This window comes from Panthera tigris, chromosome B2, assembly GCF_018350195.1.
Source record: "Panthera tigris isolate Pti1 chromosome B2, P.tigris_Pti1_mat1.1, whole genome shotgun sequence".
In the NCBI taxonomy this organism is placed as follows: Eukaryota; Metazoa; Chordata; class Mammalia; order Carnivora; family Felidae; genus Panthera; species Panthera tigris.
Genome location: NC_056664.1, coordinates 105,460,874 through 105,475,566, shown reverse-complemented (window position 1 = coordinate 105,475,566; position 14,693 = coordinate 105,460,874). Strand labels below are relative to the sequence as shown.

Below are 14,693 nucleotides of genomic sequence, written 5' to 3'. Positions count from 1 at the left end.
CTCAGCTAATTTGGATGGAGAAATTAAATGCACAAGTATAGTTTCTGAGAAGTGTATAGATAAAACAGAGTATCAGCAAGATGATTTCTGATCACTCACGCTTGCCCCTTCCAGAAATCTGATTATATGCTATGCTGCCTATCTCACTTACCCATAGGCAATACTATCATCTTAAAATTTTCTTCAGGATTCAAAGTCTACACATACATACTTCTCACGATACACAAGAAATGCAGAAAGATATGAGTGCCTTTGTCTCTGATAGGCAATTCCTCCACTAATATCATAGTATGGTATTAGGCAAGTATTCATACTTGCAGAGCTCTTTTTCTCATATCACATTTCATCTTGTTTGCCTTCACAGAATCTAAACTAACGCCAAAATGGTGTAATAAAAGAAACTGTGACAAAAGTCATTTTATGTAAAAGGAAGTTGAGACTACATTCGCTCAGAAATAACTGACCTAAGGGAAAAACATTTGTAAATACATTTTTCAGAAAATCGTAATTTACAGAATTATACAGTAATAAGCTGAAATAATTATTTTAAACCATCCTTTCACAGATGAGGAAAGAGACCCAAAAAGGTCAAGCAACTGTCCTTGGCCAAGAGTCTAAGATTTTGGCCTGGAATCCAGGTCTCCTGGATTCTAATTATTCAGGTCAGTAACTATTTCTAACATTGATAAACAAATGATGCTAAACCCACTTTACTAATACACCCATTAAATTCTGAATTCCCCTCCCTAAAAGTTGAACTCTATTAAATATATAAAACTGGCCTTTTTACAAATAAGCAGTATCTTTTGAAAAAACTAAAACCAGAGCCCTTTTTGAAAAGACTCTTAAGGAGGTTTCACAGGGCTGACAATTATTTGAATTAAGAAAAAATAAGTTTGGGGTACCTGGGTGGCTCAGTCAGTTAAGTGTCCAACTTCAGCTCAGGTCATGATCTCACATTTGTGAGTTTGAGCCCCGTGTCGGACTCTGTGCTGACAGCTCAGAGCCTGGATCTTGCTTAGGATTCTGTGTCTCCCTCTCTCTCTGCCCCTCCCCTGCTCACGCTCCTCTCTCTCTCTCTCTCTCTCAAAAACAAATAAACATTAAAAAAAGTTTTATTAAAAGGAAAAAGAAAACATAAGAGTTTGCAATAATGATTTCAAGAATTTTATATTTTGTTGCTCTACAACTATACCTCATGTATTCTCAATTTCCTAAGTGTAAACTGTATGTGTGTGTGTGTGTGTGTGTGTGTATAATATATATAAAAGAACTATCTTTTAAAACACGCACATGCACACACACACACACAAACATCTACAATTTCTGTAAAAAAATAAATAAAATATTATGCCAGAAAAATTGGACCTCAGAAAGACTACAATGTTTTTAGTATTTCTTGACAAACATTAGCTACACACTTTGGGGGCCAAATGTAAACTTCTCATATTCTAAGAAATATCTATTTTGAATTCTAGTATTAAAAACTACTTAAGATGCTCAACATTTAGACAATAAGGTAACCATTCATCCTAAACTGAATATTCCCTAACCTCATCACCATAACACTTCCAGTTTTTAGTGTTTCCTATTCCTAGTCTTTGTTCCCACCCATGTATAATACTGGCCTATATGATTATGCAATTTTATATCCTGCTTTTTCCATTTATATAACATGTATTCTTCCTTGGTGCTAATCTCATGATTATTACAACAATTGCATTATTTAACAGAAAAGCCTTTGCTGATTCGTTCCAGCTCTCAAAATATAAAAATTAATACTCCCAGGATTAAGATTACTACTAGAGCTATTGCATATTCTTTCAGCATTTAGGTTTTCATCATATTCAAGGAAAAGAAAATATATTGCCAATATAATTGGTGAACATAGAAATTAAGTGGAATGAAGGCCATCATATGAGGCCAGGCAAAGGGGTAATACAAAGGGGTCTGTGGGCCTTGGTAATGAGCTGAGAAAACATTCCAAGTACAACGGAAGCCGTTGGAAGGTTTTACTCAGAGCTTAAATGATGTTATCAAGAAAGATCACTTTGCTGGTGAGTAAAGAATGGATTATACAGGGGCCAGAATATAAACGAAGACCAATCAGGTGGCTACAGCAATAATCCAGGTGAAAGATAATGATAACTCAAACTGAGGTGGCTACAATGAAAAACCAAAACAAGTATCCAATTTGGAACATATTCTAGAAGTAGGGCCAGGGAGGCCTGTTGGTAGATTATAGGTGGAATGTAATGTAAGAGACTCACAGAAGACATCTAAGTTTTTAGCTTGAGCACTTACTAGTATGTTTTAAGATGGGAAAAACTGTGAGAGAGGTCTGAGGAGAGTGAAATTCAAGACATGGTTTGGACATGTTAAGTACCTGAGATGCCTAATAAAAGTAAATCTGTTAGGCAGTGAATTAGATATGGAATCTGGAATTATGGGAGAGATAAGGACTGGAGATACAAATCTGGGTATGAGCATTTAAAGGACTTTTAAAATGATAAGGTTAGAGAAATCATCTGGGACAGGAGTCAGCAAACTACTGCTATGGGAACACAGCCACATCCATTCTTTTATGGCTGCTTTTTGGCCTCATTGGCAGAGTTGAGTAGTTTTAACAGAAACCCATAACCCACTAACCTAAAATATTTACTAGCTGGCCCTTTAAGAAAAAGTTGTTGACCCTTGACCTAGGAGATAGCAAGAACAACAGAAGGACAAAGGCATATATGCAGCACAATACTCTAGGACCCCCCAAAATTTAGAAGTGAAAAAAACGAGGCTCAGAAGGAACATATAGCAAGACAGGAAGAAATCCAAGCATACGTACGTTTCAAAGAGAGGCGAATTAAGCATGCTCTATCCACCCATTCGATTATATGCTATATTCAGGTACCTTACTGGAGTCCTTTGAAATCTTTACTATACCAATCAAAATGACATTTTAGAATTATAGGTTTCAATATAGTCTACTCTTTCACTCAACTCATGTACACGTTAACTGGCTAATACACCCATGACATACATACTTTTTTCAAATTCAGGAAACCAAGTAAGGAGTTTAATTAGACAAATATTCAGTCAGCAAATCTTATCTCTATTCCTTAAATCCTGCTTCTTCTAAAATTTATGTGAAATGAATAATCAATTCCATAAAATGAGACTTTTAAAGCACATATTTAACATATTTTCTTTTAAATATGAAATTACAGGGCATTAGGTGGCTCAGTCAGTTGAGCATCTGACTTCAGCTCGGGTCATGATCTTGTGGTTCATGAGTTCAAGCCCCATATCAGGCTTTGTGCTGACAGCTGAAGGCCTGGAGCCTGCTCCAGATTCTGTGTCTCCTTCTCTCTCTGCCTCTCTCCCCCCAAAATACACAAACATTAAAAAAAAATTAACTGAAATTAGAATTTTTACCATGGTTATTCCCTCCTTTCTACAGAAACAGACTTTAAGATATAACTAACATCAAGTATTTATAAGGCTACAGGAAGGGAAGACAGAAAAGTGAGATAAACACTAAAACAATCTCTCCTAGTTATAAAGCATCTCATCAGCTATGGAATTAATGTAATACTTCTTTAAAAATAAATGCCTGTCCTTCAAAATGGCCTACCTTTTTTCCTTTTAAACTAGACACTTAAGTAAGTTACCTAGTGGCTACCTTCATTTAATTTCTCTAACAATCCATTTACAACACTATCAGAGGCAATCTTCAGTGAAGAAAATATAATACTTATGGAGCAATTATTTAAAATTAAGAAAAAAAAAACTACCATTAAAATTTTATATGACTCAAGCAGTCCTAAAAAAAATAAATCTTATACACCATTAAACAGTTTTATTTCAAGAGAGAGCCCCAGGATTAGGAATCAGCGTGTTGTAGCAGGGAAGGTATGTGTGTGATGGTGGCACAGCATAATGGAACGAGTGTTGTGTTTCAAGTCCCAGCTCTTCAGCAGGATAGATGTGTAAAATTAACAAGCCATGTGGCCTCTCTCAGCCCCTGGGTACACATTTTAAAAATGAGAGTATCTTCACAGACTCTGCTCACCTGACAAAGAAACAGTTCAGTACAGAGCAGGAATACCATGATATTACATTTAGTTGATTAAAAAAGCGTCCTATGGGGCGCCTGGGTGGCTCAGTCGGTTGGGCGTCTGACTTTGGCTCAGGTCATGATCTCGCGGTTTGTGGGTTCAAGCCCCGCGTTGGGCTCTGTGCTGACAGCTCGGAGACTGGAGCCTGCTTCAGATTCTATTTCCCTCTCTTTCTGCCCCTCCCCTATTTGTGCTCTGTCTCTTTCTCTCTCTCTCAAAAAAATGAAAAATTTTTTTAAAAATTAAAAAAAAATAAAAAAAGTGTCCTATCAGTCACAGGATGAACGTTTATATTAGTGGTAGGAAGAAAATTCTATTTGCCTTCATATTATGTTACAAATCATTTCTATCACCTGTAGATAAGAACCACTTTACCGAGGCTTTCAGATGACCTAACATAATTAGGAACAGTACTAAAAGTGACTATTGTAGTCCCATTCTCTTAGGAGTGTAAGTCAGTATAGCAAAATGGTTAAGTATAAAAGCTTTGGAATAAGATTTAGTTCAAATTCTAGACCTGTTCCTTACCAGATAAAGGTTCTTAGCTTTCTCAGTCTCAGTTTCTTAATTTGTAAAACTGCTAAGGGTTTAACGGACTTCTTTGCACAGAAAGAATTCAACAAAGACTAATTATTCCCATTAAGTAAAGGTTTATTTTCATAAATAGATCCAGTACTATGGTTAACCAGAAGGGTACTCAAGAGAAGGTCATTTCAAAAGTTGCCAAAAGCAGAATAAAGCTTTTCAAAGTCAGCAAAACTGGGGATGGAATAATAAGTCAAGAGGTTACCTAGGAAGTAATAGAACGGACGTTACAAGAATTGATGATAGCCTTTTGACAGGTAGCTAACTCTCTGGCACAAAATGAAGAAGACGTTCCAGGATGCTAGGATATATGTGAAATTATGTACAAGATGTGAACTACACAAAGGTGAAGATTAGGAACAGATGTTGCCTTCCATGAGTTTCCACATGAGGGAAGACAAGTAGCCTAGTTTGTACTGCTCGTTGTGTCAACATGTAATCACAGTACAACTGGATTTTCAACCCTCCTTCCAACTCTGTATTTCAACATAAGGAGAAGAAGAAGTATTTAGTAAGACCATGCTTCCCAACAGCATCTCCGTCAGTGTGCCAAATATGTAACTAGGGGAAACTATGTTCGTTTCCTTCCATTATTCTAAGGTTCCTGGGTACTTGTGCTCAGAAACAAATTACACGGAGAACACCAAGCTACCTACACGCTGTAGGAGAAGCAAAGATGAGAAGGATGGACAGTATCTGGGGAGCTTAAATCTAGTAAGAAAATTGAGGCACATATACATGATTACTATTTTAGAAAATCCAAATACCTTTCAAGATGCAAAGTTCTGAGGAGATTCAAGAAAAGAGCAAGATTAGGAATGGAACAGTCAAGAGAGACTTACAGTCAAGAGAGTTGACAGGATAGACTTACAAGGATCAATGACAGCCTTCTGACAGGGAGACAGCCATTTGTCAGGAAAAGGAGAAGAGCCATTCCGGGGAGGGGAACATCAAGTAACCTAAATGTGGATGAGGCAAAAGGTATATAAAATGTGAGAAGTAGGTTAGGGAAGCTGTGAGTACACTGGACAGACATTTTTAATGCCAGTGTGAGAAATCTGTACCCAAAACTAATTTCAGAAGACACCTAGTACACTAATGTGTACTACACATTAGTAGTTGTTAATACAACTACGGAAGTAACACTAGAAAGAGCATCATGAAAGATTTCTGTTTGCTTGTTGCTGGATCCTCACACGGAAGGCAATGTCTTATCCTAGATCACTCCAATTTATAACGAGCAATACTAAAACCCTACCCAGATTTCCTCATTCATGACAAGGAACATGAAGAATGAATACTTTGAAGCAAGGCAAGCAGCAGAGTATCCCTCAATTTGTGTTAGGGTCAAACTTCAAGGCACAAAGGCAGTATATAGGCAGTTGGGTAAAAAGAGATGCTCAGGTCCCACTCCCCTAATTCAGTCTGATCAATAATTGTGTTGAATCTGTAGTTTTTACAAGTATTCCCAGAAACTCCTTCTCACATGGTCCACAGGCCACATTTTGAAAAATACTGCCCTACAGCTAGGTCCCCAACATGGCACCAATATAACTGGGCTGAAGAACAGGCTTCATCATTGAAGATGAATAATACATACCCAGATAATGTGGAACCCAGCATACTTCAAGTGAGATCCAGGCCAGCACAACACCCCTAAGGTGGTAATACCAAAAGTCCCTGAACTCCAGGTTTTGTGCCATCCCAATTATGGTCATTTCTTCAATTATAATCATGGAGACAAATTGGGCGAACCTCTTTACTAGAATTCTGGGCTTAAGAAATCCTGAGAAAACAACTCCAATTTCTAATATGTGAAAGAATTACTGGCAGAAATTATTACAATCAAGAAATATGGCAGGTAAATGAAAATAAAAAGTTCAGTTTGCTGGCAATCAAACCAAAGTAAATATCAAGGGGTTTTTTAAGTCCAAGAATAAAATATAATCTAGATTCAATTATAATTAATTAGAATGAATACTTACGTAAACTCCAATTCTTAAGTGACAGGGTACAGGACAGGGAAAGATGTAAGGAGGTACAGTAGCTCGTCTCCGAGATCCCTGCCATCGATCCCCCTGCCTGACCCCCATCCTTCCCACACTTGTCTCCCTTGCACCTTTCTGGATAAGCTATTTTCTCAATGAGAGGTAAAGTCTATTTCACCATTTTCTTGATTTGGGCCAGACCTGTGATGTCTCAAACCAAGAGAGTACAGCAAAAGTAACACTGCATGGTTTCCTAAGCTAAGTCAAAGAAACCGTGTAAGCTTTGGCCTTTGGCTAGGTCTTTGAGAACTTTTTCTGGGAGAAGCCAACTCTATCATCTGACTACCCTGAGGCCACTGTTAATGAGGAAGCCTAAGCACGTCAGGTAGAAAGACTGTGTGAAGACAGATGACCAACCTGCCCTCATCGATTCCAGCCATTACGAACCAGGTATCAGACTCATGACAAGAAATTTTTATGTCCTGGCCACTATCTGACCACAACCTTATGAGTGACCAACCCCCAAAAAGAAATGACCAACTGAATTGAGTCAACATATAAGCTGTTGTTTTAAAACACTATGCCCCGGGGTAAATAACTGGAACAGTCACGGAAACCTTCACCCTACCTCATTTCTCAAGTTTTCTTTATAAGAACTTGCTTATATTTACGGCTCCCCACAGTCCTCAGCACCGTTGTTAAGGCTTGTCTGGTAGGAATGCCACCAAAAGGGAATTCCCTAGTCACATACAGAGCAGGGAGGGAGAGAGAACACTGCTGTTCGTGCTAATCCAAATTCTACCTACTTTGGCAAAGCCTAGCTCAAGTGTCACCTCCTTCCTTATCAGGGGCATATGGGGGTGACCCTGCTTTGCAGGGATTTTTCTTTCCTTAAATAAAGTCTCTGCCACTCACTTAGCATTTATATATTAGCTTGTATTAATTTTTAGTAGACATCCTTGAGATACTTTAACTTTCTTAAGAAACACAAGTTCTTGTATCCCTTTGTATCTCAGTGCTTCACACCATAAGGTACTCAATAGATGTGGCATTTGTGAATATGTCAATGGGACTTTTTTTAACTTATAAAGAGATGGGTTTAAATAAAAGTTTGTTTGGGAAAACTAAATAAAGCGTAAGCAGCTATACCTCCCCTGAAAAGGACAACTTTTCTCACATATCCACAGGTCGTTTCCTCACCTCTTTCAGGTCAATACTCAAAAGTCAACGAGGCTTTCCTTGCCCACCCTACTTAACGCTGCACCCCACCATTGCCTTTCAACATTCCCATTCCCTGTTTCATTTTTCCTCATTTCACTTATGATCTAATTTACCACTCTTTTACTCTTATATAATATTTGTCAGGCTTCCACTAAAGCGTAAGTTCCATGAGCATAGGGATTTTTGTCTGTTTTGTGCACTGGTGTACCCCATGCCCAAACGAATACCTGATAGTTAATAGACAGCCAACTGTCACTGTTGAATGAATGAATGAACACCAAGAATGGGTACGTCAAAAGTCTCTTGTTTCAGGGGCGCCTGGGTGGCTCAGTTGGTTGAGCGTCCGACTTCAGCTCAGGTCATGATCTCATGGTCCGTGAGTTCAAGCCCTGCATCGGGCTCTGTGCTGACAGCTCAGAGCCTGGAGCCTGCTTCAGATTCTGTGTCTCCCTCTCTCTCTGACCCTCCCCCATTCATGCTCTGTCTCTCTCTGTCTCAAAAATAAATAAAACATTAAAAAAAAAATTAAAAAAAAAAGTCTCTTGTTTCAAACAATGAAATTATCCCCTTAAAAATAATTAAAACTGCTTTTACAGTTGGGCACAAAGTGCCCTATGTCAATTCCCTGGAAATGACCTTAAAACTCCTTCAGGTTTTCAGTCAATACCTGGTTAGCTTGACTTCTCCCTGTTCATCAACAATCACTTTTCTTTTAGCAAATATGGCACAAGATATTTCTGAACCATATCAGCAATTCAAGAACAGGAATTATCAGAAGAAGAAAGTGTTGCAATATTACAATCTGTAGGCACAGTCACCAAGTTAAACTATGTAGCTATATACATCTGCATTTCCTACTAGAACGTAAAGGTACTTGCTTTAAAAGAATCACCTGTATATAAGGGATTCACTTATAAGTTAATTCACCCTATTGTTTAATGGCTTTAACTGATTTCCATTTCTGCTTCACTTGTTTCTTTCCCCACACAGTGTTTCTGTTGCATTGGTTTAAGCAAAGACTGGGTTGCTTCCTAACAGTCCTGTATTTCTATTGGTCTGCTCAGTTCTTTGGCAAGTTCCATAAAATGTCAGCCCCTATTAAACTTTACCCTACAGGTTATATCATCAGTTGATAATGACAGACTACTGAGTCACTATATTCCTTGCTGACTGCACGGAAGGTGACAGGTCAGTCAAAGATTACTCTAATACCCTGCAAGAGTTCCTGTCTGACCTTGACGTACCCTTTCGGACAAAACCCTGCACTTACACCTGCCTATGTGACAAAGATTTAAAGGAAAAAAAAAAAAAAAATCAAACCGTAGCCTCTGTGGAGCATACCAGTAATTTACGTTACTGAACAGAGAAGAAAACGTTAGTTTTCTTTCCTTCATACCCATACACCTAAATCATTGTTATCGTCACATCTTTATATCTAAGGAAAGGAAATGACACTACTTTCAGGATCTGACTGAAATCCAAACCTGCCATTTAGAGCCTTCCTCAACCTGACCTCCTAGTCATCATTTCAGTCCAAAGGAAAGCCCATTTCCTCTGCATGAACTTCTCAAATTCCTCCAATTCAGAATTCCTCTCCCCCGTTCTCATCGTGGTTACTTACTCCCAACACTTCTTGCTATTCACCAACAAGTTACTTATGTATCTACTCCCCTAAACCTGAGAATCCATGGAGTTAAAAGTAAGATTACAAGGAATGTGTTTATTAGCACAGTGCTTAAGGTTTGTAGCCACCCAATAAATGGTGAATTCTCGTACTTAAAAAATTCCCCATGGTTAAATGCATTCCCTCAATCGAACCTTAAAAAACGGCAATTACTATATCAAGTACTGTGTTAGCCACTAAGGATCAAGGATTGCACACTATCCCAGACCTCTGAAGACACACGTGACTATTTTCATTTTGCCTATCCAGACTCTCACATACTTTTTGTAAGCCCAGTTCAAACGCTACCTGCCCCCAACCACTCAGCTTATGCGCCTTCACAGACTAGCAATGATTTAAGAGCAGTGCCTTGAATCTCTCTGAAGAAACAGTGTAGTAAAAAACACAAACAACAAAAAAGGTTGGGGCGGAGGGCAAATACGTGGAGAAGCTCAGATGTTGGTGTTTGTGTTCAATAAAGCTTATCTCCCTTCCTCGAAAGCGCTAGCACCGTAATTTGCCCTGAAGGGCCGTGGGATGGGGCAACTGGAAGAGCAGGGAGCGCTGCGGTGCGCGGCGCGCCGCGGATACACCTGCCGGATGTGCGGTCCCCCCCCCCCCCCCGGTCGGAGACGCCCGGGTCCCCCTACCCGCGCCGGACCTCACCTTGGTGGTCGTAGACGCTAATGTAGGAGATGCCCACAGCCATACACCACACCACGAGGCTCGCGATGTCCGTGAAGCTGGGCTCCTGCTCCTCTTCGGTGACCACCAAGCCCATGTGCACTGGCAGCTTCTCCAGGGAACGGCCGTCCGCGCGCCAGCGCAGCCGGGGGTGGGCGGCGGCCGGGCCCGGCCTCCCTCGCGGATGCCGGTGGTGACGGCGGTTCCTGCCGACAGCCGGGGGCTTGCGGAGCGTGAAGCCGAGCGGCGCTAGGACCGCGGCAGAGGCGGCGCGGCAGCAGCGCCGCCAGATCCAGTTCCAGGTGCCGAACCGAACGCGGAGCCAGGAGGTGAGCGTGCGGTGCAGGCAGAGCAGAGCGTGCAGCACCCGCCACACCAACTCGTACAGCCCCGTCATACTCCCGTGGCGTCCAGGCGCCCTCTCCTCCCGCCCTCCCACACCCGCGGTGCGACGGCTTCTTATCCAGCCCTGCGGCCGGCGCGGGCCATCACTCCACGTTCCCCCGCCCCCCACGCCTGAACCCCTTTCCACTGCCAACACCTCACCTCGCCCCCGCCGCCATCTTCCTCCTGCCTCGGCAGCCCCGCCCCCACTAGTACATGGACAGTTCTGATTGGTCGATGCGGAACTCTGACGCGACTTCTGAGTCCGAGGATGTGGCCTAACCAGACGCCGCGAAGGAGAGCGAGCTCCTGGGAACTAAGCGGGTTGGGGACCGAGGGCGCCCCCTAGTCGTGTGGAGAACGAGGAACAGACGCCGCCAACCCTTGCCCGCAGGACTCGACAGAAAGGCACTTGTCTTCAAGGTTGGAATGGGCCACCTCAGGCACTCCGCGTCCCTCGAGGCCTTGGGCGTCTTCTACTGCCTGTCTCCTCGCACGGCCCCGCCAGAAACGGTTTCTAAGGGATAAAAGTGGCCCAACTGGATTACATTACATCGCAAACGCCAGAAAGAACCTAGGAACAGAAGGTAGCCTTCAGCAAGTGCTGATGTTGGGGGTCAACGAGGGTCCTGGAAAGGAGGGGTACGGAAGACAGAAGCGTGCGCCTTACGGAGGTCCTGCTCCTGTTCTTTAGTCAAACCTTGTACCTGAGGCTAATTCTTCCCAAAATGTGAATGAGGATCTTTAGGAGTGCTCTTGAAACATAGTTCTGCCCATGTCCTCCCCCTCTAAGTGGAATCTTTACTGGCTGTCCATTGCTTAATACAGAAAAGGGGGTTCCACGGCCTGGCAATCCAGTCAGTTTATTGTTTTGTTCGTTCAGCACGCGATCGCCGACTACCAGCATGAGCGACCTGAGTAACCACCTCTCTCTGGTGGAAATTGCCCATGCAGTGACATCATCCCCTTCACACAGGCTCCTGTTCCAGCCCATCTGGACCACAAAGTATTCCTCCAGGCCAATTCCGTACCTGCAGGAGTTCTGTACCTTTTTTGCCCCCTTTGCTCTCTTGCCTTCTCCTTAATCCCTGTTTCCCAAGTAGGTGTTGCCCGAGCCCCAACCCATTTCCCGAGCATCATCGTACAGGCCACGTCCTCAGTGAAAATTCTCTTGATCTCCTAGCCTGAAGTCATTTCTTCCTTGTAAATCTCACCACTTTTGCAAATTTCATGGCTCTACTTATTACACTTTCCATTTTCATATTCAGTTTACCCTTGAGGAATATAGTGGGTTAGGCTGCCAAAACTCCCCTCCCCTCAGTCAAAAATCCTCATATAACTTTTGACTCCCCCAAAACCTATTAACAGCATACTGTTGACCAGAAGCCCTACCAGTAGTACAAACACTGGATTAACACATATTTTGTATGTTATATGTATCATATCCCTTATTCTCATAATAAAGTAAGCTAGAGAAAAAGAAAATGTTATTAAGAAAATCATAAAGAAGAGAAAATACATTTATCAAAAAAATGTATCAAAAAAAAATCCAGTAGGAGTGAACCTGCACAGCTAAACCTGGGTTGTTCAATGTGAATATATATATAAATATATATAAAAATATAGATATATATTTATATATATAATATTGCATGTTGCATATAGCATGTATAAAATAATTGCGTTTTTGTAATGCCTACCTAGTCTTTGTTCTCTCAAGCCCTTTTTCCCACGGGAAACATCTGTTAACTTCTTGGCCACATACCTTAGTGTTTCAGTCATTGTCACTTTTTGGACTAGTCTCATTGTCCAAGACTCACTTCATTTTATTTATTTATTTTTAAGAGATGTTTGAGAGTTTTAATGTTCATTTATTTTGGAGAGAGAGAGAGAGAGACAGAATCCAAAGCAGGCTCCAGGCTCTGAGCTGTCAGTACAGAGCCCGACACGGGGCTCAAACTCACAAGCCGTGAGATCATGACCTGAGATGAAGTGGGACACAACCGACTGAACCATCCAGGCTCCCATCACTTCACTTTATTTTGAAACTGGAGGGGCACCTGGGTGGCTCAGTCGGTTAAGCGTCCGACTTCGGCTCAGGTCATGATCTCATGATTCGTGAATTCGAACCTGTTCATGGGTTCAAGCCCCATATCGGACTCTGTGCTGACAGCTCAGAGCCTGTAGCCAGCTTCAGATTCTATGTCTTCCTCTCTCTCTGCCCCTCCCCTGCTCATGCTCTGTCTCTCTCTCTCTCTGTCTCTCAAAAATAAACGTTGAAAAAAGAAACTGGAATCTCATGTCCATGTCAAAGTTTTTCTCCCTTTGGCAGTTCAGCCAGGGGAAGTAAGGGCTAAGCACCAGGCACGCCCTTCACTCCCTTCTACATCTCTCTGGTCCCTCTGTCTGGTGATGGACAAAGAGGAGGGAGAGAGGAAAGGTGGTGACCAGGAAAGCCTGCAGTCTTCTTCCTCACTAGCCATTGCCATTTATGTGACTACGGGATGCTCTGCTAAGGAAGCTCTTCAGGCACCAGCATCCTTCTGAAATTTGGCTGTGTATTCCAAGGGACAGCCCCCTACACACACACACACACACACACACACACACACACACGGCTACATTTCTCTGTTCTACTTACCTCTACGCCCCAATGTTTGCCACTTCTGGCAAGACTAGAGGCATCAGTCTCATCTCTCCATGGTCAGCTCTCAGGTCTGCAGGCACATGCAGGCTGCAACTTTTGTACTTCCTTGAATTGCAAACTTAAGCAAAGGGGTTCTAGCTCCATTTCTGTCTGACAGTATCCCACCACCACCACCCCCAACATGCAGACCCTGCCTCCTGTCCTCAATTGTTTGTTTTTTTCCTCCAAGAGTAACCGTAGGTAGGGTAACAGGTCTCTTGACTTCAAAATGTTCAGCCTCCTGAAAGGAGATAGGCAGGGGCTCCCCCCTTTTCTTCTTTGCCATCTTTCAGTAGGCTGAGAATGGAAGTGTCAAATTCCAGCTACCTCTCTGCCCTTAGAAGGAGCTGGATTTGGGGGCACCAGGGTGGCTCGGTTGGTTGAGCATCCGACTCTTGGTTTCGGCTCAGGTCGTGATCTCATTTTTGTGAGTGCGAGCTCTGCGTCTGGCTCTGCACTGCGGTGCAGCATCTGCTTGGGAGTCTCTCTCTCCCTCTTTCTCTGCCCCTCCCCTGCACGCACTGTCTCAGTCTCTCTTAAAATAAATAAGCTGAAAAAAATTAAAAATAAAAAAGTAGGAGGTTTGATTTGATGCCTGTTGTTTTCTGCCACAATTCTGGAACAATAGGAAAACATATTATCTTATTATGTATATCCATTCAATCCAAAGCTTAAGGACTTGTCTCTTTTCTAAAGAATTTCTGGGGCACCTGGGTGGCTCAGTCGGTTGGGCGTCCGACTTCAGCTCAGGTCACGATCTTGCAGTCCGTGAGTTCGAGCCCTGTGTCGGGCTCTGGGCTGATGGCTCAGAGCCTGGAGCCTGCTTCGATTCTGTGTCTCCCTCTCTCTCTGCCCCTCCCCCATTCATGCTCTGTCTCTCTCTGTCCCAAAGATAAATAAACGTTAAAAAAAAAAATTAAAAAAAAAAAGAATTTCTAATTTTGTCACTTGCAAAAAAAAAGAAAAAAAGCAATGAATGTGGCACTTTTAGGAATGCTAGGTGTTCATATAAATAAAGTGTAATATAAATTTTGAACTTCTTAAGCATAATTCCCACCACCCAAGTTCTACCAGGGACAGATAAATGCAGAAAGAATTCTACAGCCTCAGAAATATGGTAAGTCTCAAACATTATGGGGACAAGCATGCTGTGATTCCAAGTGTATGACATTTTGATATGTCACCTCGACATCCTCGTTATATCTCAGTCAGGTTCTGATGCTTGCTCTCTCTCTTCAAACTGTTTTTTGGGTTTTTGTTTTTGTTTTTGTTTGCCATTTAGAATGCCTTGTAATTTTTATTTGGTGATTGGACATGATGTACTGGGTGGAAGGAACAGTCCTTTAGTAATGTGGTGTCAAGGTGCAGAG

The 14,693-nt window shown here is 42.0% G+C and overlaps 1 protein-coding gene across 1 annotated transcript in view; it reads right to left on the bottom strand.

Moving 5' to 3' along the window:
- Positions 1–10,790, bottom strand: part of NUS1 (NUS1 dehydrodolichyl diphosphate synthase subunit) — a 30,385-nt gene extending 19,595 nt beyond the window's left edge. The window contains exon 1 of the mRNA XM_042987075.1: positions 10,236–10,790. Within this exon, the coding sequence (XP_042843009.1) occupies positions 10,236–10,650 (415 nt within the window). The 5' untranslated portion in view covers positions 10,651–10,790. The remainder of the gene's footprint in view (positions 1–10,235) is intronic.
- Between the last annotated feature and the right edge of the window lie 3,903 nt (positions 10,791–14,693).